A 20,693-nucleotide genomic window follows, 5' to 3' on the forward strand; every position below is an offset into this window, starting at 1 on the left:
AAAAAAAAAGAAAAAGAATGTATGTAAAGTTTTGATATTCACCCTTACTTTAAATCATAGGAATAAAAAATTTTATTTGATGGAAGTTAAAAATGAGAAAACTAAATACTACTAGGTATTTTAATTTTTTCAGGACGCCAATGGAGCCATATGGAAGCTTGACCTTAGTTTTTCAAATATCGTAAGTTGCCTATTTTTCTCTAACTTTTATAGTACAAAAAAACCTTTGTTATTTTTTATTTAAAAGACATTTTACATTTCTCCAAATTCGATCATCATTCCCATCAAAATATCACTCAAAATTTGCAGTTCCTAAAAATTCCCCCTTTTCTCCCCTTTCTTCCCCACCGCTCATTATGGTTTTACATAAAACAGATCTCAGAGCAAAATTTACCCCCAAAATGACAATGACACAGCCTAACATTATTCAGTGTTTTCTACAGTGTTCATGAAAGCATGGCATTTTCATTTCTATTATTTCATTTACATTGGCCCTCACAGTAACTCTGTTAGGCGGGTGACTGTCGCCGTCTCATTTACGGAAGGAGAAACGGAGAGTGACATTTGGTGTGATCTGTGTCAAATCACACAGCCAGTAAGTGCAAAGCCAGGCCTCCACCTGGCTCTCCGAATTCCAGCGTCCAGCACTCTTTCTAACCTATTACGCTTCCTATTTCTACCCAAATAAAATCAGACACATTATGGAGTTCTACTGGCATTTCTTTAAACCTGACCCTAATTGTGTGTTATCCTGTCTTGGAGATTGAGGCAGCTGTCTGTCTTTTCTCAGACCCAGGATCCAGAATGCCTCTTTGCTTTTCATTCGGGAGCTGTCGAAGCCTTGGCCATTTCTCCTATCACTTACCTCATGGCCACAGTTGCCCTGGACTGTAAGTAGAAACGCGCATTGAAAATATATCAGGTCTTGTCTTGTTTTCAGAACAGTTTCATGTGTGTGTGTGTGTATGTGTGTGTGTGTGTGTGTGTTTGGTTAAAAGCATTTGAGAATTTTTCCAAAAGGAAAGTCTTTTCCACATAAGGGAGGGGTCATCACTGAGAGGCAGAGGGCACAGAATGCAGCAGCCATGGCTCTGCAAGAGATGAGAGTAAGGACGCGCTCTGAAGCTGTTCACGGAGGGGCTGTTTACTGTGATAAAAAAAACGCTCTTCCTTTTCTTTCCATCACTTTTTTCCTTCTTTACTTGTGGCAAATCCGTGAGGTCTGTGCAAGATGAAACCGGCCCATCTGTCAATCATTCGTTGTCTTCTTTATGTCCTATTTATGAATTACCTATTTGAGGGTGTACATGAACATTTTTGACTAAAGAAAGGCTCTGGATTATCAGTTGATTTAGTTATTTAGATGTTATAATACTCAACATGCAAAAAGGAAGCCAAGGGGGCAGCAGGTAGCATGGTGGTTAAGGGCTCTGGACTCCTACATGGCCAACTGCGGTTCGAGTCTTGGACCTGGAGGCTTGCTTTCTCATTTTCCCTCTCTCTCTGTCTCTGTTCCTCTCTGGTCAAGTTAAAATAAATGAGTAAAATGGTTAAATAATTCTTTAAGAAAAAAATTGAGCCACGATTGTTTTCATAGATACTGTATATATGATCTGTTTCTTTTAAAACGGTCTAGGCTCTATTCGAATCTATGATTTTGCTGGCAAAGCTCCTTTGGTTCAGATGAAATTCAAACAAGGAGGTACAGCCCTTGCTTGGGTACCCCGGCTGGTGAGTTTGTGGTTATGATGATCTTCCAGAATATATCAGTAAACAAAGTATATCAGTATATTTCTTGGAAAGATAGATATTTTCTGTCAGAGAATTTTAGAGAAGAGTAAAAAATTTAAGAATTAAAAATTTAGGTTAGTTGATTTTACTCCGAACATTACAGAACTCATATCACGGCCTCCCTATTGTTATGGATTGGGTCCTGTTTTTACTGAAAATCCTATTTTTATGTCACCTAAAGATTAGTAATAGTTCCACGTTACAAAGCAATCACTAGAACTTGGTGTATTTAGCTTCTATTTATCAGTCTTGATTGCATTCACCATGTTAGTATTTCCAAGGGGCTAGTATGGGTTGAGGCTTGTTCTAGTTTTGGAGAATACAGCAGCGAAGCAAGAGACAGAAATACCTGCCCTCGTAGACCTTACCCTTTAGTGGGAGGGACGCAGAGATAGACAATAAGTAAAAGAAATAAGCGTATTATATTAGATCATGGTAAAACCTATGGGGGAAAATTAGGCAAGGATAGGAAGTTGGTCTAGTTATCCATTTGCTGTGCAGTAAACTATCTCAAAATGCAGTGGCATAAAACAGCAGTCATTTTATTTTGCTCACCTACTCTAGACTAGGAATTCCGACAAGTGACAGCAGGGATGGATTGCCTCTGCTTCAGAGTATCTGGGCTCTCAGCAGAAGAGACTGGAATGGCTGGGGCCTGGATAATCCATTACTAAGCTGGCCCCTGGCAGGAATGACTTGGAGCCTGGGCTAAGCAGGAGATAGTACCTAGAAGATGGTAGGCAGACACCCCACTGATGTTTGTTCACTGAGTGTTCGAATTGCCATTGTTCACACTCCTGAGGTCGTTAGTGATAAGGATCCTAGAACAGACGGAGGTTACCAGAAAGTAGTGTAAAGATTTGCCTATGAGCAACCAGTGTGGAATTGCCCAAGTCTAACTAAAATACAGAGTTATCTGTTATGTAGCACAATTTCCTTCATCAGCTAATTTTAGGTCCCTTGCATTTAATTCTTTTCCAAGATAAACTACGCGGGAGCGCAAATTATCGCAGGATTTGAAGATGGGGTTGTTCGAATTCTGGAGCTTTATGATCCAAAAGGGCTCACAATTTTTGCAGGAAGGAAGAAAATTTTAGATGCAGAGATCTATTTGAAGCAGGTTTTCAAACCCCATACTGCTTGTGTCACTGCTTTAGCTTATGAACGTGACGGAGAAATCCTAGCCACAGGGGTGAGTAGTAGATTTCCTCTGTTAACTATCAAAATTTCATAATGAGCCTTTCCTTTCACATCTCCTGGCTTGATCCTGCCTTATCTACAGAAATTCATTTCCTAAGAATAGATTTATATTTTGCTTTCTTTGAATTCATATTCCCTCAGTGTAGTCTGTGCATAACATTTTAAAATATTCTTACAAATTGCATTCTAATGCTTATTTTAAGTGAATAGACAATTTCAACTAGCATTAATGCTAGATGTTTTTATTTATAATCAGTGTTTTCTAATATAGCTATGTTCTTATTATAGAATTATATATAAAGAGAATAACTGCAAATTATTTATGCACTAATAGGTGAGCAATTGCACTGTGGAGTTGTTTTGGAAATTAATCTTTGTACAAGTGTGCTGATTACATTTTCAGTACCTCATAGTAGATTACATGATTTGTTAAGTGCTTTCATGGGGAAAATGAATCCAATGTTTGAAATAAGTATCCCCCAGGATAATTTCAGATATATGACTATCATAGATATAAGTAAATAGTGGATATACCGTTTATTGTTAAGTTTTGTGTGTGTGTTCTATGGACTAGACTTCATAGTAATGTATATTATGGGTTTTTTTTTTTTCCCCTTAGAGTAAAGATAACACCGTCTTCTTCTTCGAAGTGGAAAAGGATTATAAGCCAGTTGGTTATATCAAGACTCCTGGACCTGTTTGCCAGTTAGAGTGGTCTTCGCTCTCTCATGCAAGTCATTATTTGTCATCTACTTAAATCTCAGCTACCACTGTTGAAATGATCTCGTGATAGAGAACAGCAACCCCGTCCTGGGTCCTCGAGGGGAGACAGGAATGAGGCGACACAGAGCTTAGAAGGCTCCAGCTCAACACAGTCTCCTGTCACCCGAACACCACTCAGGAGCTCCATGCGCTTCTCACCACCCGCCTTCTCGTCCCTACTCTAATTGTCATGACCCGTGATCCCCTCCCAAAATACAGGGTTTTATCTAGCTTTGCTTCTGCAGCTGTGACTTTCATCCAGATGCACGTTGCAGAATGTTTGTCTCGGACCAGTCTGTCTCTCCGACAACCAGAAGCTCAATTCTAGGGTCTGAGTGTATCTAGATGTGTATCTAGATTCTCACCTTATCTTTTGCTCTGCTTCCAACCCATCTCTGTTTCCTAATCTTCCATTGCTTCTTTGCTAATGGTTGGTAATTCAGTCTTGACAATTAATCTCCTTTGATGTTTTCAATTTTCTTAAGTGTGAGCATGGAATAATCCAGTCATTCCAGAACCGTTGATGGTCTAAATCAAGGCCGTACTAGGTGTCTGGATGATGGTGCTGATAAACTACACGGAAGTGCTGTCAGGGTACCTGGAGCAGCATCTGTAACCCTCTTCAAACTCTCCTATGTGAGAGGATGATAAAAAATATGTTAGTATCCTCTAGAAAAAAAGGTGCTTGGGACCAGTAGTTGGCATAATAGCTATGTCACTGGACTCCCATGTAGTCAACTGTGGTTCAAGTCCCAGACCCGGTGGCTTAAACTCACGCTGGCACGTGTGCATGCATGCCCAAGATCCCGGGAGGAGAATGGAGGAGAAGGGATTGCGGCATGGCCATCGCCTCTGGGGGGTGATTTCTCGCTTTCTGTCTCTCTGTCTCTCTCTGCCTTTCTGGCAAGCACATGCCCTATAGCAAAATCCTCTCCCCCCCCCAAAAAAAAAGAAGAGAAAAGAAAAGAAAAGAAAAGAAAAAGGTGCTTTTTAAAATCAACATATACCCATTGTTTCTATTTTTGTTGGGCATTATGGTGGATCCAAGTGAGCAGTCAAAACAGTCTCTATTCTCAAAAGAGAAGATAAATATATTTTAAAAGTTTAACAGCTCTATCACTGAATAATAAAGGTTTCATAAGGGAAATATTAGACTAAAATATTAGTGGTATGGACAATGTGTGTTGTTAACTTACAATAGTGAGCTATCAAGAAAGGGAGAAATCCAAATAAGTCATTGTTTTGTATTATCACACTGTAATTTTGGGTACTTGGTAGGATATAGGCAGTTGTGCAGGGGGTGGGTGTAGGCATTTCAGGTGAAAAACAATAGTTATAATGGAAGTTCTGCGTGAAAGCACAGGTGTTTGTGTCATAACATGTGATATTGTATACGTCCTTCACTCATGTTCCTAGACATGAAGTTAAGAAAACCCTCCATTCTCTTCTTGGAATTTTGGGAATGTATGCACCCGCACCCGACATCAGTTTCAAGCCACTGGGTCTGGGACTCGAATCATGGTCGGCCACATGGGAGTCCAGTGCCTTAACTACTACACCACCAGCTGGCATTACGTTCTTTGCACTTGATCTTCTCTGCTTAAAATGGCCTCTGTCCTTATTATCTTGGCACACTTATGTTCACTATTTTTTAAAATAAACACACACACTCCATTTGCTAATATTTTTATTAAGAATTTTTGCACCTATATTCATAAGAGTGATACTGTTCCCCTACAAAGTGGTGTCCACCTTACAAAATATTGGGTTGTCTGTAAACTCATGGCACATTTTTTGCATAGAAAAACAGAAAAATATGGCTTGGCTTTCCCAACAACCCAATAGAAGGTGCATAGTAAGTGATTATAGAATCAACAACTGGGTGAGTAGACATTTCGGATAATGTGTCTGGGAAATATCAAGTTTGGGCTTTCCCATACATGGTTAAATACGTGGTTCTGGAGCCAAGGGAGAGGTCTGAGCTGGAGAGAGCGATGAATGAACTTAGAATCTCTGTCTCTGAATGTGAATGGGAATGAAGGCTATGAGCTTTCCCAGGGAACGCTGTGGAGAGAGGACAAGGGGGAAGAGCACAAGAACTTTGGGAACATCCACATTCAGCGAATTTGGGCAGCTGGGGAGTAACCCGTCAAAGGAGGCTGAGAGTGAATATCAGTCCGTGCACTGCAGATCCTCCTCGATAGTCCCAATTTTAGTACTCTTCTCTTTGGACTAACAGGTTTCACAACCACATATTTGATTCAGAAAGTTTGTTATGACATCTATCAAGAAGCCAAATCTAAATCTAACTTTTTAAATGAGTGTCTTGATTAATAATGAAATAATAATTATGAAATACTAATAGTTATATAATAATTATTAATAAGTGTCATTCTTCACCAATAACTGCAATAAGGAATGAAGTCTCTTAAAAGTTAACATACAGGGCCAGCCTGTAGCCTAATGGTTAAGAGCACTAGATCTCACGTAGCCAACCGTGGCTTGAATCCCAGTCCCCAAGGCTTGAAAAACATGCCAAACATGTGTACATACATGCCCCAATTTCCAACAGATGGAAAAGTAGAGGGGGGGGGTTTGTCATGTGGCCACACCCCATTGGGGTTTAGAGGGGGAGGGTGGCCATGTGGCCACACCCCATTGGGGGTACTTTCTCTCTGTCTATCTCTGTCTCTTACAATCACACATACCCTCTGTCAATAAAAAACAAACAAAAAACCAAACAAAAGCAAAAACAAAAAACAGAACAATTCTCTTTTTCCTGGTTTGTAATCTCTTTGAACTATGATTCTAAAAATGTGCCTCCATGTAAGTGATATGTTTAATCTTCTGTTTTAGGTTGAAAGTACTTTACTGATCATCTGTGAGAATGGCTACATTCTGGAGGCTCCGTTGCCAACCATCAAGGAAGACGTGGATGATCGAGATGTAGCCTCCTATGAAATCAAAGACATGTGCCTACAATGTTTCCATTTCTCAAGTGTCAAATCTAAGATTCTGGTATGAGAGATTCTGGAAGCATGATCTTTTAACATTTTTTTTTCTTTTTTTAGAATGTAAAATATCCTGGGACCAGCAGTTGGCGTAATGGCTATGTCGCTGGACTCCCACATACTCGACCGCGGTTCACGTCCCAGACCCGGTGACTTAAAGCTCACGCCGGGTGTGTGTGCGGGTGTGCCCAAGATCCCGAGAGGAGAACAGAGAAGGGATTGCGGTGTGACCATCCCCCCTGGGGGGTGATTTCTTGCTTTCTGTCTCTCTGTCTCTCTGTCTCTCTCTGTCTCTCTGGCGAGCGCACGCGCTCTATAGCAAAAACAAACCCCCAAAAAAAAAAAAAAAGAATGTAAAATATCCTTTGTTAACTGTTGGAAGATTACAAAGAACAAAACATAAACCCCAACCGTAAGGAGTTTTTATCTGGCAGGAAAGCAGGGAGTTGTATTGAAGGCAGTAGTGAATAGACACTAGACTCAAAGCACCAAGCAGGGAATTTTAGGGCCCCCCAGAGGAAAGACTATAGATGATTCCGATGGAGAGGTGGGAGGAGGTCGAATATGCTGCATGGAAGTGACATTTAGTATTTTAAAATGGGGAGAATTTCGAGACGATGAAAACAGGGAAGATGGCAGTAAAGGCCGGAGTGCATCCTGAGAGTGTCAGAGCTGTGAGAGTTTTTGCTATTTTCAGGAAGTGAAGGATGGATTGAACTGATGAAATTGAGGAATGCCATGTGTGGAGGGATGGGGCAGGGGTCTGTGATCAGCACGTGAGGCTTTTTAAGTGCCAGCCAAGAAATTTTGTTTAGACTGTGGAGACCTATCATGAGTTTTTGGGGAAAGGATCGACGTGATGAGATCACAAAAACCAGGAAGATGATCCTGAGGGGCAAACAGAATGAAGACGTGAGAGACCAGAGGCAGGAGTACCAGTGGGAGGGGCTCTCTGGAAAGCACACCTAAAGATGATGAGGGCCTCAGTGACCGTATTACCTCAGTTGGAAAAGACTTTCCCCGTAGACTATTTCAGTTCACCTGATTCCTGGGTTGACAGTGACGGGCTCTGAGAGAAATTATATTTAGCTTTTTTACTAGGAAAAAATGACCAAATAATTTCTGTAAAATTAGGATCGATAATGATGAAACATAAATAACAGTCATCCAAATGATTTGTAAGTTTTAATGATAAAATGATATCCCCAAATAGATTATTTTTAAGTGCTATTTACTACTTAATACGTCAAAGCTGTGCGTTTTTCTAGAACCCCATGTTTTTCCTGCTGTCTCCAATAGTGTAAATGAATGAATGCATTGCAGTTGATTTTTTATCTACTTAATGTCTCTTTTAAAAGAGATTATTGGAAATTGAAAGGAGAGAGAAACAAAAGGAGCTGAGGGAGAAGGAAAAGGAAGAGAGGAGGAAGAAGCTAGCAGAAGAGATGGGAGGTGATGGAGAAAAAGAATTTCAGGGTGGAGAGGAGGAAGAAGAGGAAGAAGAGCCATTACCTGAAATCTTTATTCCGCCAACCCCCAGTCCCATCCTCTGTGGATTTTATTCTGAGCCAGGAAAGTTCTGGGTTTCTTTGGTGAGTAATAATGTGATTTTTTTTTTAATCTCAACCCTATTCCAATAGAATTCATAGTCATTATTTATCATCATATTCTTACTCTTACATAAAGACTTCATTTATTAAGTGCTATTGAAGTTGTGAGTACTGATAAACGTGTTTGAGTTACAGTTGTTTTATATTGTTGTTATATTATTTTAGCATCTCTTTTAAATATCTATTTGTTGGGGCCAGCAGGTGGCATGGTGATGAAGGCACTGGACTACCACATGGCTGACTGTGTTCAAGTCCTGGACCTGGTGGCTTGAAAATCACAACAGGTGCATGTGCATGCATGCCCAAAATCCTGAGAGGAGAATGGAGGAGAAGGGATTGCAGAGTGTCCATCCCCCCTGGGGAGTGATTTCTCATTTTCCCACTTTCTTTCTCTGGCAAGTGCACATATCCTGTGGCAGAAACCTAAAGGAAAACAGCATATGTCTGTTCTATTCCTATCTCTGACAATCTTGCATGTTCCAGGCAAGTCAAGGGAGAAGGACCAAGGGTAGAAGGTCAAAGGACTAAAGGGTTTTCCAGCTGATTTCTGTTTTATTTTATTTTTTTATTTTATTTTTGTTGTTGCTGTTGTTTTTAATTTTGAAAATAATAACTCTCATGGCAGCGTTATCTAGGATATTTAACTTACATTTTATTATTCACAACTATGCAGTGTGGCCATTTGGGAGTCTAGAAAGATGAGTATTTGTAGGTGTTCTCATTGCCTCTGTGAACAGCTAAAAGAAGAAAAGTGGAAAAACAGATATATTAGAAAGGCAAATAACAGGTACTGTAGCTATGTTGTGAGAATATTCCTCCAGTTTTATATTGTTTGTTTTTATCATGGAACAGTTTATCAACCTATTACAAAGCAAGATTTTCCTCATCACAAGTTGGTCTCCATTTTTAGTTCCATCCAACAACAACAAAAATTTGATATGAAAGTGTATGTGAAAGGTCATTACTAGCTGATAACATGTCCCAAGCTGTTCGGCACTGACTAGCCAAGGATGTTGCTGTATGGATTGATAAGTGCTGACACTTCCTTTCTTCAACTTTTCCTAGAAATGCGTCTTTCATGAGACTTCTTCTTTTTTCAAAAGAGGTTTTTTGTTTTGTTTTGTTTTTGCCATAGGACATGTGTGCACCCCCTTTTCTCTCTCTCTCTCTTTTAGATTTTTGCCATAGGGTATATGCACTTGCCAGAGAGAGACAGAAGGAGATAGAGAGAGTGTGAGAAATCACCCCCAGAGGGAATGGTCACATTGCAATCCCTTCTCCTCCATTATCCTCTTGGGATTTTGGGCACTCATGCACACATGCCCTGTGTGAGTTGTTTGTGTGTGTGCTTGTGTGTGTGTGTGTGCGTGTGTGTGTGTGTTTTGAGAGAGAGGTTTTTTTTGCTATAGGATGCGTGCACTTGCTGGAGAGACAGGCAGAGACAGAGAGACAGAAAGTGAGAAGTCGCTCCCCAGGGGGGATGGCCACACCACTCAATCCCTTCTTCTTCATTCTCCTCTTGGGATTTTACACACATATGTACATGTACCTGGCATATGCGTCTGTGTGTAAGGTGCTGGGTCTGGGTATTAAACCTTGAAGTCAATCATGCTGAATCTGGCTGACCTACCTTCAAATACACTTTGTTTTTTAGAGGTTTTTGCCTTAGGCCATGTGAACTAGCCAGAGAGAGAGAGACAGACAGAGACAGAGAGAGGGAAAGTGAGAAATCACCCTGCCCCAGGGGAGGGGGGATAGCCATGCTGCAATCCATTCTCCTCCATTCTCTTCCTGGGATCTTGAGTGCACATGCACATGCACCTGGTGTGAGTTTCAAACCACTGGGTCTGGGACTCGAACTGTGGTCGATCATGTGGGAGTCCAGTGACATATCCACTATGCCATATGCTGGTCCCTCAAATACATTTTTAAAAAATTTGTTCTGGGGCCAACCAGTGGCATAGAGGTTAAGGCAGCTGGATCCCACATGGCCAACTGTGCAGTTTGAGTTCTGGACCAGCAGGTGGAAGAAAATATGCCGGGCAACTCTGTGTGGGTGCCCAAAATCCCAAGAGAAGAATGGAGCAAGTATTGTGGTGTGACATCTCCCTGGGGGGTAATTTTTCTCTCTCTCTTTCTCCTCCCCCTGCCTCTTGCAGTGAGAACATACACCCTGTAACACACTTATTTATTTATTTATTTATTTATTTTTTGGGAGAGATTTTCACTATAGGGTGCGTGCGCTTGCCAGACAGACAGAGAGAGACATAGAGACAGAAAGCGAGAGATCACCCCCCAGGGGGGATGGTCGTGCCGCAATCCCTTCTCCTCCATTCCCCTCTTGGGATCTTGGGCACGCACGCACACGCGCCAGCATGAGTTTTAAGCCACCGGGTCCGGGACGCGAACCGCAGTCGACTACGTGGGAGTCCGGCGACAGAGCCATTACACTAACTGCTGGCTCCCAGCACACTTTTTAAAAAAAGATTTGTTCTGGTTACTTTCAGTGGAAGTCTGTTTGAAATAATCTACTCTGAAATGATCAAAAGTGAAAATTTAGCAACTTGAACCTTGGAGATTTTTTTAGAAGAATTATTTATTTTATATATCATTGTTTTATTTTTATTTATTTATTTTTTATGTTTTTTGGAGAGGTTTTTGCTATAGGGCGCGTGCACTCGCCAGACGGACAGAGAGAGAAACATAGAGACAGAAAGCGAGAAATCACCCCCCCTGGGTGGATGGTCACGCCACAATCCCTTCTCCTCCATTCTCCTCTCTGGATCTTGGGCATGCGCCCAGCGTGAGTTTTAAGCCACTGGGTCTGGGATGCGAACTGCAGTCGACTACGTGGGAGTCCAGCGACAGCCATTACGCTAACTGCTGGTTCCCTGATTGTTTTATTTTTTAAAATTTACTATAGAGCACACATGCTCACCAGAGACAGAGAGAGAGGGAGGCAGGGAGAAAGAGAGAGAGAGAGAGAGAGAGAAGCAAGTCACCAGGTCCAGGATCCAAGGTATAGGATCCAAACTGTACTCGGCCATGTGGGAGTCCAGCACCCTAACCCCAAGGTGATTTTTGTTTTAATTTCCTTTTTTTTACTAGCTCACTTACTGTTCATAAAGATTTTCTTGTCCTACATCTGTTTCTTGTAATAAGAAACCTATGATCTACACGGAGAAAGAAAGCTTGAGCAATGCAGCTCTTCCAAAGAACGGCTTGTCTTCTTATTACTTAGCTATATTTCCCCTCAGCAGTCCTTTCCAGGACTATTTCAAGTTTAAAGTTACTGTAGACTGAAAACTACCTGTGAAAACAACGTCCTTCAAAAACCTACTTGACGGAATAAAATGGGAATCCACAGGTGGTCAGAGGTGCTCTCTCTTTTATGTTGACTTTCCAATGGAGGCGATAGTGCTGTTATAATTATATAGTTGCATAAAATGGCAATAGAGATGCTTTGTAGAAATACTAAAATCTATTTAGAATAACCACATAGGAATAAAGAATTATAAAATCTATTTTAGGTTCTAAAATTCGAAATAAAAGAATCCTCATGAAGGTTATATGTGTTAAATGATATTTAATTATCACCTTCTATATTATTTATCTTTCTTCCAGGGCGGCTATGATTCAGGTTTTCTGTATCACTGTAAGTTTCCCCCATGTGACAAAGACAGTGATTTCAAAGAACAAAACGATGAGCCTTTTGATTTTCGTTATCTTGAGGATACAGATGACAATCCAATCCAAACTATCACTTTCAGGTGAACAGAATTTCACATGGATGTTTAACACTATATCCCATTATTGTATGTGTTTTTGTCTGTTATAGATTTGTCAATTTTATTTTTTTTAGGTTTTTGCTATAGGGTGCATGTGCTCATTAGAGAGAGAAAGTGAGAAATCGCTCCCCCAAGGGGAAAAGGCCACATTGCAATCCCTTCTCCTCCATTCTCCCCATGAAATTTTGGGCATGCGTGCACGCGCGCACACACACACACACACACACACACACACACGCATGGCATGATTTTCAAACCACCAGGTCCAGATCTCAAACAGTAGTCAGCCATGTGGGAGTCCAGCATCTTAATCACCTTGCCACCAGCTTGTCCTAGATTTGTCCATTTTAAAAGATCCACCCAAATGAAACAGTGCTTAAATAAAGTTTGGTTAAATAAATCAAGTGAATAAATAAAATCTAGGCAAGGCTGAGATTATATTTAAATCCCTCTATCAGATATACTGTCTAGATTTCTGTTTATCTGGGCCAGGCTATGGAGTGGTGTTTAAGGCAGCAAGATTCCACATGGCCGAATATACCATTTGAGTTCAGAACCTGGCAGTTTGAGAAACACACTGTGGTTTGTGTGTATATGCCCCAAAATCCCAAAAAGAGGGGACAATGGAGGAAAAAGGATTGTGGTGTGATCATTCCCCACAAAGGGTGCTTTCTCTCTCCCTCTGCCTCTCTTTTTCTCTCTGTCTCTCTCCAGGAGCATGTCTCCTCTGGCAAATTAAAAAAAAAGTTTCTGTTTATGGCACAATTAAATTGTGTGGATTGATTTTGACTTTCTTTTATTTTGGAGAGGTTTTTGCTATAGGGTGCGTGCGCTTGCCAGACAGACAGAGAGAGACAGGGAGACAGAAAGTGAGAATCACCCCCCAGGGGGGATGGCCACGCCGCAAACCCTTCTCCTCCATTCTCCTCTCAGGATCTTGGGCATGCATGCACATGCGCCTGGCGTGAGTTTACGCCACCGAGTCCAGGACTCGAACCGTGATCGACTACGTGGCAGTCCAGCGACATAGCCATTACGCTAATTGCTGGCCCCTGGGATGACTTTCTTTTACTTAGGAAGATGCTACTACATGATCAGGTAATGAAGGTTCAGACTTCAATAATTCTGGAGAAATTGCAAATTCATTCATTAGCCCTTTAATAATTGAGAATTGAGCATATGTATTAGTCATTCTTCTGAAGGCCAAATATAATAGCTCCAGATATCAAACTGGCTTGTTCTCCCTCTGTCCTTCTGTATTAGTTAGTTAGGACTGCCACAGCAGAACACTGCAGACTGAGGAACTTCGGCAAGAGAAATTTATCTTCTTGTGTTCCAGAGGCTACAATTCTGAAATGAAGAAGTCAGCGGGTTTGCCTTCTCTTGTGGCCTCCCTCCCTGGCTTCCACATCCATGCCTTCTGGCTGTGTTCTCACCTGGTCTTCTGGGTACAGAACCTCTCTGGTGCCTCACTTTGGGTATCCTAATCTCTTCTTAAAGGATCACACTTAGACTGGACTAGGACCCACCTTCATGTTCTCATTTCAAATAATCACATCTTTCAAGGCCCTGTCTCAAAGCACGATTACATTCTGAGACATTGGGGGCTAAGGCTCCCACATAAAAATCTTGAGGGTGTGAAATTCAGTTCATAAACCTTTGTTATTAAAAAATGTAGCCATTTTGGGACCAGCAGATAGCATGATGGTTATTCGTTGGACTCCCACGTAGTTGACCACGGTTCAGTTCCCAAACCTGGTGGCTTAAAACTCACACCGGGCACGTGTGCATGCCCAAGATCCTGGCAGGAGAATGGAGGAGAAGAGATTGTGGTGTGGCATCCCCTTTGGGGGGTGATTTCTCCCTTTCTGTCTCTCTGTTTCTGTGTCTTCTGTGAACGTACATGCCCTATAGCAAAAATCTCCCTTAAAAAAATAATTAACCATTTGTAGATTACTTTAAGATTGAGCAGTATTTTCAGGTTCATAGGAAGAACAACTTACTTTCTTCTTACTCCATAGCACTAGCAAAACTATGATGTTTTGTGGAATGCGAGATGGAGCCATTCGAGTTTACGTCCTAAGTGAGAACGATCCGTCCCTGACCAGCTTAGAGGACTACTGGCACTTCAGCGTCCACGACAATAACTACGGATGTGTTAGAAACATCTCTACTAGCTTCGATGATCGTTTCCTGGTGACTACCGGAGCGGATAGTAATATCTTTGTTTTCAGCATTTTTTCTGAATTAATGTTAAAGAAAGGCATCAAAGCCAAAGTACCGTCTCCCAGGGTATGTAGCCAGCTAACCCAGTAATTAATAACAATATAGTTTTAAAATAGAGTTTTTAAGGAATTACTCATATTCCTTAAAAACTGAAAACTATTTAAACACGTTCACCTTAGAGTTTTACCTATTAGTGTTATCATTGTGATGCTGGGGGCTAGGGCTCCCAAATAAAAATCTTGAGGGTGCACAGTTTAAGGTGTTAAATTCCCTGTGTTATTGGTGGACTCTCCAAATTAAAAAAGAAGATGCCAGTGTTTCTGTATCAATTTATTACTCAAAGGATTTTTTAATGCATAATTTTTTCAGGTATAGATTTTGCTTTTCATTTATTCATTTGTTCATTGTAGGGGCATGAAGAAGTATACCTCTACATAAAGTTTGCATTTTAAATGAGTTATAAAAATATTGCATTGCGCCAGCCAGTGCTGTGGTGGTTAAGGAAGCTGGATCCCAACTGCATGGTTCAAGTCCCCAAAATTTTTCAAATTTTCATTTCTTTTAGTAGCAGCAAAATTTGGAATCTGGTGTGCTATTTATGGGACTATGGGCTGCTTTCATTTCCCTACTCGGGGGGAAATTACAGAAGGGAAAGCATGTGAATAAGAAAAAAAGTATTTATCTTTCTACCTAATGCCAGCTCTTTCTACAGAAAAAAAAAATGTATTCCACATTTGAATAATAGTGTCCTTTTACTTATGGCTTAAATTTATTTCTTAAATCTTTGAAGTAGATTCCACTTTTTAAAAATACATTTAACATTATACATTTTTACATCATATGATATGGGTTCTCGAAGCATGTAAATTGCATTACATGTCAAGCAAGTCAAAGATATGACCATATGCAGTAACTTTCCATTCTTGTGTCTGCTAAGTGTTATTTTTTTAGACAGATATTTTTTGCTATAGGATGCATGCACTTGCCAGAGAGACAGAGAGAGACTGAGAGACAGAAAGCGAGAAATCACCCCCCCGCCAGGGCGATTGCCACACCCTTCTCCATTCTCTTCTCGGGATTTTGGGCACACACGCACATGTGCTGGCATGAGTTTTAAGCTGACAGGTTCAGGACTTGAACTATGGTCAACTACATGGAAGTCCAGTGATGCAACCATTACATCATCTGCTGGTTATTTTGGGCACACACGCACATGTGCTGGCATGAGTTTTAAGCTGACAGGTTCAGGACTTGAACTATGGTCAACTACATGGAAGTCCAGTGATGCAACCATTACATCATCTGCTGGTTAAATGTTCTTTTTAAAAAAAAAAAAAATCCTCTTTTGAGAAGGCAATATTAATGGCTATGTTGCCGGACTCCCACGTAGTCGACCACGGTTTGAGTCCCGGACCTGGTGGCTTAAACTTATGCCGGGCGTGTGTGCGTGCATGCCCAAGATCCCGAGAGGAGAATGGAGGAGAAGGGATTGTGGCATGGGGGGATTTCTCACTTTCTGTCTCTCTGTCTCTCTCTGTCTTTCTGGCATGCATACTATAGCAAAAACCTCTCCAAAAAAAAAAAATCTCAGTTTTATGTTAAACAACTATGGCAGGAGACAGCTGAGTATCAGTATCAAATCCTGGAAATCACAGTGATATTAGGGAACCAAGAGACTCAGCTTTGCGCAATAAAAGAATAAAATGTTAGTAAAGTTCAATTAGCTTATGTCTTTGGTGATTAACAGCAAGTGCAATTTATTAGCCATCACTGTCTCTCATATTGGTCATGTTTACGGCTTCACATTTACTGAAGTCATAAACCTTAACTTCCGTGAAAATATGTAGATTTACATTTCAGATCTAGGAAGTCCACAATAAAATAACTTGATCGAAAATCTTTTCATTACAACAAATGACAGCAAAACAGAGATCTGTCTGTTATGACAAAAGAATAGAGAATAAGCAAGTTCAATTTTACTTAAGAACTGACTGATTAATTAGCAAACTAATACTCTTTGTTTTGTTCTCTGGATTATAATTCCCCTTAACATCACAGAGGAAGACATCTTATAGCATAGTACCTGAATAAACAAAGTACTTTAAAGTGGCTGGCTTCTCAGGTCGCCCTAATTTTAAATGATCTCCTTTCTTTTCAGTGCATTTCTTTTATGAGAGACACAGAGAGATAGGCACCCCAGCATGGTCTTCATGTCACTTTCCATCCCTGGCCTCAGGCAGCTGAGATCATGGGCCCGTGCACAAGCACCCCCCACATGTGTAGGGAGACCTCAGGATGTGAACCTGGGACCTTCACATATGACTTTAGCAGCACGGATCATTGGATTACTGCTGCAGCATCTCAGCTGGGCTGACCTTTTCATTCTAAAGGAAGATTTGTAGTCCCGATTTCATATCTTTTTCTCTCTCAAAGAGGGAGATTATATTATTGTGTATTTTCCACTGTATGTCTTCTTTTGATAAAGTCATGTAAAATGCTTAGTTAAAACAAAACAATACATATTTCAAAAATCTTCCTCCTATACACATTAGGTGTTTTGGGGTAAATATACACGTAATAAAGAAACATGGTAAAAAGCAGCATTCTGTAAAACATAGCCTGGAAATTGTGTGTGTGTGTGTACGTGCGTGTGCACACACACTCTATTCTAGCACATGGTTATTAGTGATTGACATTTAGAGGTGAGAACTATGATGATAGTAACAATTTGCAAGCGTGATTATATGTCAAGACTCTTTTCCGCTTACCCCCATAAATGAAATAGAAGCCAAACTGTTGCCCACTGCAATTTTTCTCCAGCGTGTTATGTGTAAAACTACTATGGACTATGCAGACCTTCCGCTGGTAGAAATTGTCAGGAAGAAACCCACAAAATTTCAACTTCCTTTCTAGCTATTTTAAGGAAAATATGCAATTTTACATGACTAACCTTTTATTCTCCTTTCTACAGCTTGGAATTGAAGCAGAGTCAATTCCAGAAGATATTGAAGATCCCAAAGCATACAGGTATAAGAATTTTGCATACATTCTAATTAGGTCTACGTGTTTGCAAAACTAACCAACATTTTGCAGCCATTGACTGAGCTAAATGAATTTCCAAATTATGGAATACTAATTTTTTTTTCGTAGGCTGTTTCTGTATTCTGGCCTGTTACCCTTTTAAATTTCTGTTTTCAGTATTGAGACTGCCCGGAGAAAAAGAGAATATGACAAGTTAATGAAAGAAGTGGAAGAAATAAAGGCTGAGAAGAGAGAACAAATCAAAGTTTTGAGGAATGAGTTTTGCAAACTATTAGAAATGAATAAAGAGTTACCAAATCACATGCAGTTTAAGCGAACAGTAAGCCTAAAAAAGATTTGATTTCAACTATATTAGGTACTGTTTCTGGATCAAGACTACTATTTTGCCAAGTAGGAACACTTAGAATCATCTTCGAGCTTCCCTTTATCTGGCCCATGTTTTTGTAGCAACTAAAGTACTGTAGACCTTGATACACAACTAGTTTTGGAGGTAGATAAGCCTCTTTAAAATTCTTTTTTTTTCTTTATTCATGATAGTATGTGTATACGTATGTGAGAGTGAGAGAGAGACAGAGACAGAGAAGAGCACCCGCCACAGCATCTGGTCATGCCATGGTCGTCTTCTTTCAGTCCTTCACCCCTTGGATCATGGGCACTTATGTGTGCCCAGTGTGTTCCAGGGTGACTGGGCTGGGGATTTGCTGTGTGGGATCCTGTTTCTTTTGATCGGTGCATTTCCACTCACCTTGGCTCTTACCTGAGCGTCTTTACGTAATACAAGTGCTCCTTGACTTATGTTGGGATTATGTCCTTATAAATACATCATAAGCTGAAAATATCATAAGTCAAACATGCATTTAATACACCTAACCTACCAAACAGCATTGCTTTGCCTAGTCCGTTTTGAATGTGTATATTCAAGTAGAATATGTATTAGGTCAAGCCTTCTCGCTTACCCCTTTCAGTGAAACAAACAAAGCAGTTTCATCAACTGCAATTTTTCTGTAGTTTGCTTTGTGTAAAACTACTATGTAGACCTATACTTGTTAGAAATTGGCAAGAGGAAAGCCAAAAAATCTTTAGTTTACTTCTTGAATGAATGCGTATTCAAGTAGAAATAGCACAGTCAAAAAATTGTAAGTCAAACATTGTAGGTCAGAGATCTTCTGTAGAAAATTAACTGCTGGATTTAGCTACCTAACTTTTTTCCCCCCCAGGGGCAGGGGTAATATGATAATTTATAAATATACATTTGAATCTGGTTATCAATCCTTGTTGTACCTAGCCACAATATCTGCTGGGCAGGGACATGTGTAACTTGATTCTCAGTGGCTCCATTTCTGTAATCATCAGATCTATTGATCTGGTCGATCCACTAAATTTCTAAAAGATGACTTAGTGTAGTGGTAGCCACAGGGACAATCACAACATTGTTTAAGCCAATTTTTTTTTTTGAGAGAGATTTTTTTCGCTGTAGGGTGCGCACGCTCACCAGACAGACAGAGAGAGACATAGAGACAGAAAGCAAGAAATCATCCCCCAGGGGGGATAGTCATGCTACAATCCCTTCTCCTCCATTCTCTTCTCAGGATCTTGGGCACACACGCACACGCGCCCGGCGTGAGTTTTAAGTCACTGGGTCCGGGACGCGAACCGCGGTCGACTACGTGGGAGTCCAGTGATATAGCCATTACACTAACTGCTGGTTCCCCTTAAGCCAAATTTTTATTCATGTTATTTTCATGTGTGAGTTATTGCAAAGCCACATGTACCTGTTAGTGATTAGTTGTTATTTTTTTGTGTGTGGTTTTTTTTTTTTTTTGTAGTTTCTCCTTAATGAAATTACTGTTAAGAATCTAATCAAATATAAACCTAAATATACTCACTCCTACAATTTTAGAAGTATTTCACCAATTTCATATGAAGAGTGCTTTGGCAAAATCATAATGGCTAACCTATTGCTTAAAAAAAAAACACGCATGATGGTTAAAATACATTTCTGCTATTTTACAAAGAAAATGTTGACATCCTTGGAGTATAGGTGACATAATTTAAGACAGAACAACGGAGGCAAGTGCTGTGGCTCAGCGCTTTGCATACATCATTACTGTAAAACACTGCTACTGGGGCCAGCAGGTGGCATGGTGGTTAAGGCTCTGGATTCCCACATGGCTGACAGCGGTTGGAGTCCCAGACCCGCAGCTTGAAAATCACATGGGGTACATATCCATGCATACCCAGAATCCCAAGAAGAAGGGATTGCTGTGTGGCCATTCCCTCTTGGGGGTGATTTCTCACTTTCTGTCTCTCTGTCTGTCTCTGACCAGTGCATATGCCCTGTGGCAAAAAACAAAACCAACCAACCAAACCATCAAACAACAACAAAATCCCATAAATATCTCTGAAAAAAGTAATTACTATTCACAATTTAGCCTCCATTCAGGCTCTGGTATTTTTCCAGTGGTGAAGGTAAGAAACAGAAGGCCTTTAAGTACCTTTATGGGACAAAGTAGACTCCTTGGTAAATGACATTCAACAAGAACTTGGTGATGTCAAGAAGACTGCCAAGGACTGCCATTTTTGCTAGGTGAGATCACATTGGGGGGGGTATTCAGCTAATGGCCAACTGCCAGGAACTTTGACCCTGTGCCCAACTGGGTATGTGATAGTAGTTTTTGGGGGATGATGAGAGAATATTTTTAAATGTTGTATATCCTCCAAATATCATGAATATTCATTATTTTTATCATCGAGAAAATTGTCTTTAAATATGTAACTTTATTTGTGTTGTTAATTATTTCTTAGAACTTCTTCATTTTGTGGAAGTTAAGATCAAAAGTACATTATTGCTCTCCTGGAATAGAGAGAGTTTATGGTATTTGGGAGAGAGCTATGATGGAACATGGAATTGAGAACAAAACTTATGTGTATATGGAACATAATTGATAGAGTGAATTGACAAAATATCTCTTTTGATGAACAAACCTTTATCCACAGGATTTTGATCTAGATTCCAAAATTCGTGCTGAAATTCACAGAAAAACAGCTTACAAAATTCATCAAGTGGAAAAAGAATTAGCTTGGGAGAAAGAGAAACATGAGCTTGGCCTAATGAAGCTACAGAATAGGTAGGACCCTTATTTCCTGCAAGTTAAGCTGTTTAAGAGCACATCTTTGAGTAACACTGTTTATAACAGGGTCAATAATGTGACTACAGAAGAGTCTTACTTTAATACTGACTGATGCGAATTTCAAGGAATCCT

General features: G+C 40.3%; 1 protein-coding gene across 1 annotated transcript in view; it reads left to right on the forward strand.

Moving 5' to 3' along the window:
- Positions 1–20,693, forward strand: part of LOC102479607 (cilia- and flagella-associated protein 44) — a gene marked incomplete at its 5' end in the record, with an annotated part of 59,432 nt that overhangs the window by 2,457 nt on the left and 36,282 nt on the right. The window contains 11 exons of the mRNA XM_027774467.1: positions 791–890; positions 1,637–1,731; positions 2,774–2,983; positions 3,611–3,721; positions 6,610–6,771; positions 8,123–8,356; positions 11,999–12,144; positions 14,184–14,454; positions 17,360–17,415; positions 17,587–17,749; positions 20,428–20,558. Coding sequence (XP_027630268.1) covers positions 791–890; positions 1,637–1,731; positions 2,774–2,983; positions 3,611–3,721; positions 6,610–6,771; positions 8,123–8,356; positions 11,999–12,144; positions 14,184–14,454; positions 17,360–17,415; positions 17,587–17,749; positions 20,428–20,558 — 1,679 coding nt within the window. The remainder of the gene's footprint in view (positions 1–790; positions 891–1,636; positions 1,732–2,773; positions 2,984–3,610; positions 3,722–6,609; positions 6,772–8,122; positions 8,357–11,998; positions 12,145–14,183; positions 14,455–17,359; positions 17,416–17,586; positions 17,750–20,427; positions 20,559–20,693) is intronic.

The sequence above is a fragment of the Tupaia chinensis genome, unplaced genomic scaffold, assembly GCF_000334495.1.
Source record: "Tupaia chinensis unplaced genomic scaffold, TupChi_1.0 Scaffold000437_1, whole genome shotgun sequence".
Taxonomy (NCBI): domain Eukaryota; kingdom Metazoa; phylum Chordata; class Mammalia; order Scandentia; family Tupaiidae; genus Tupaia; species Tupaia belangeri.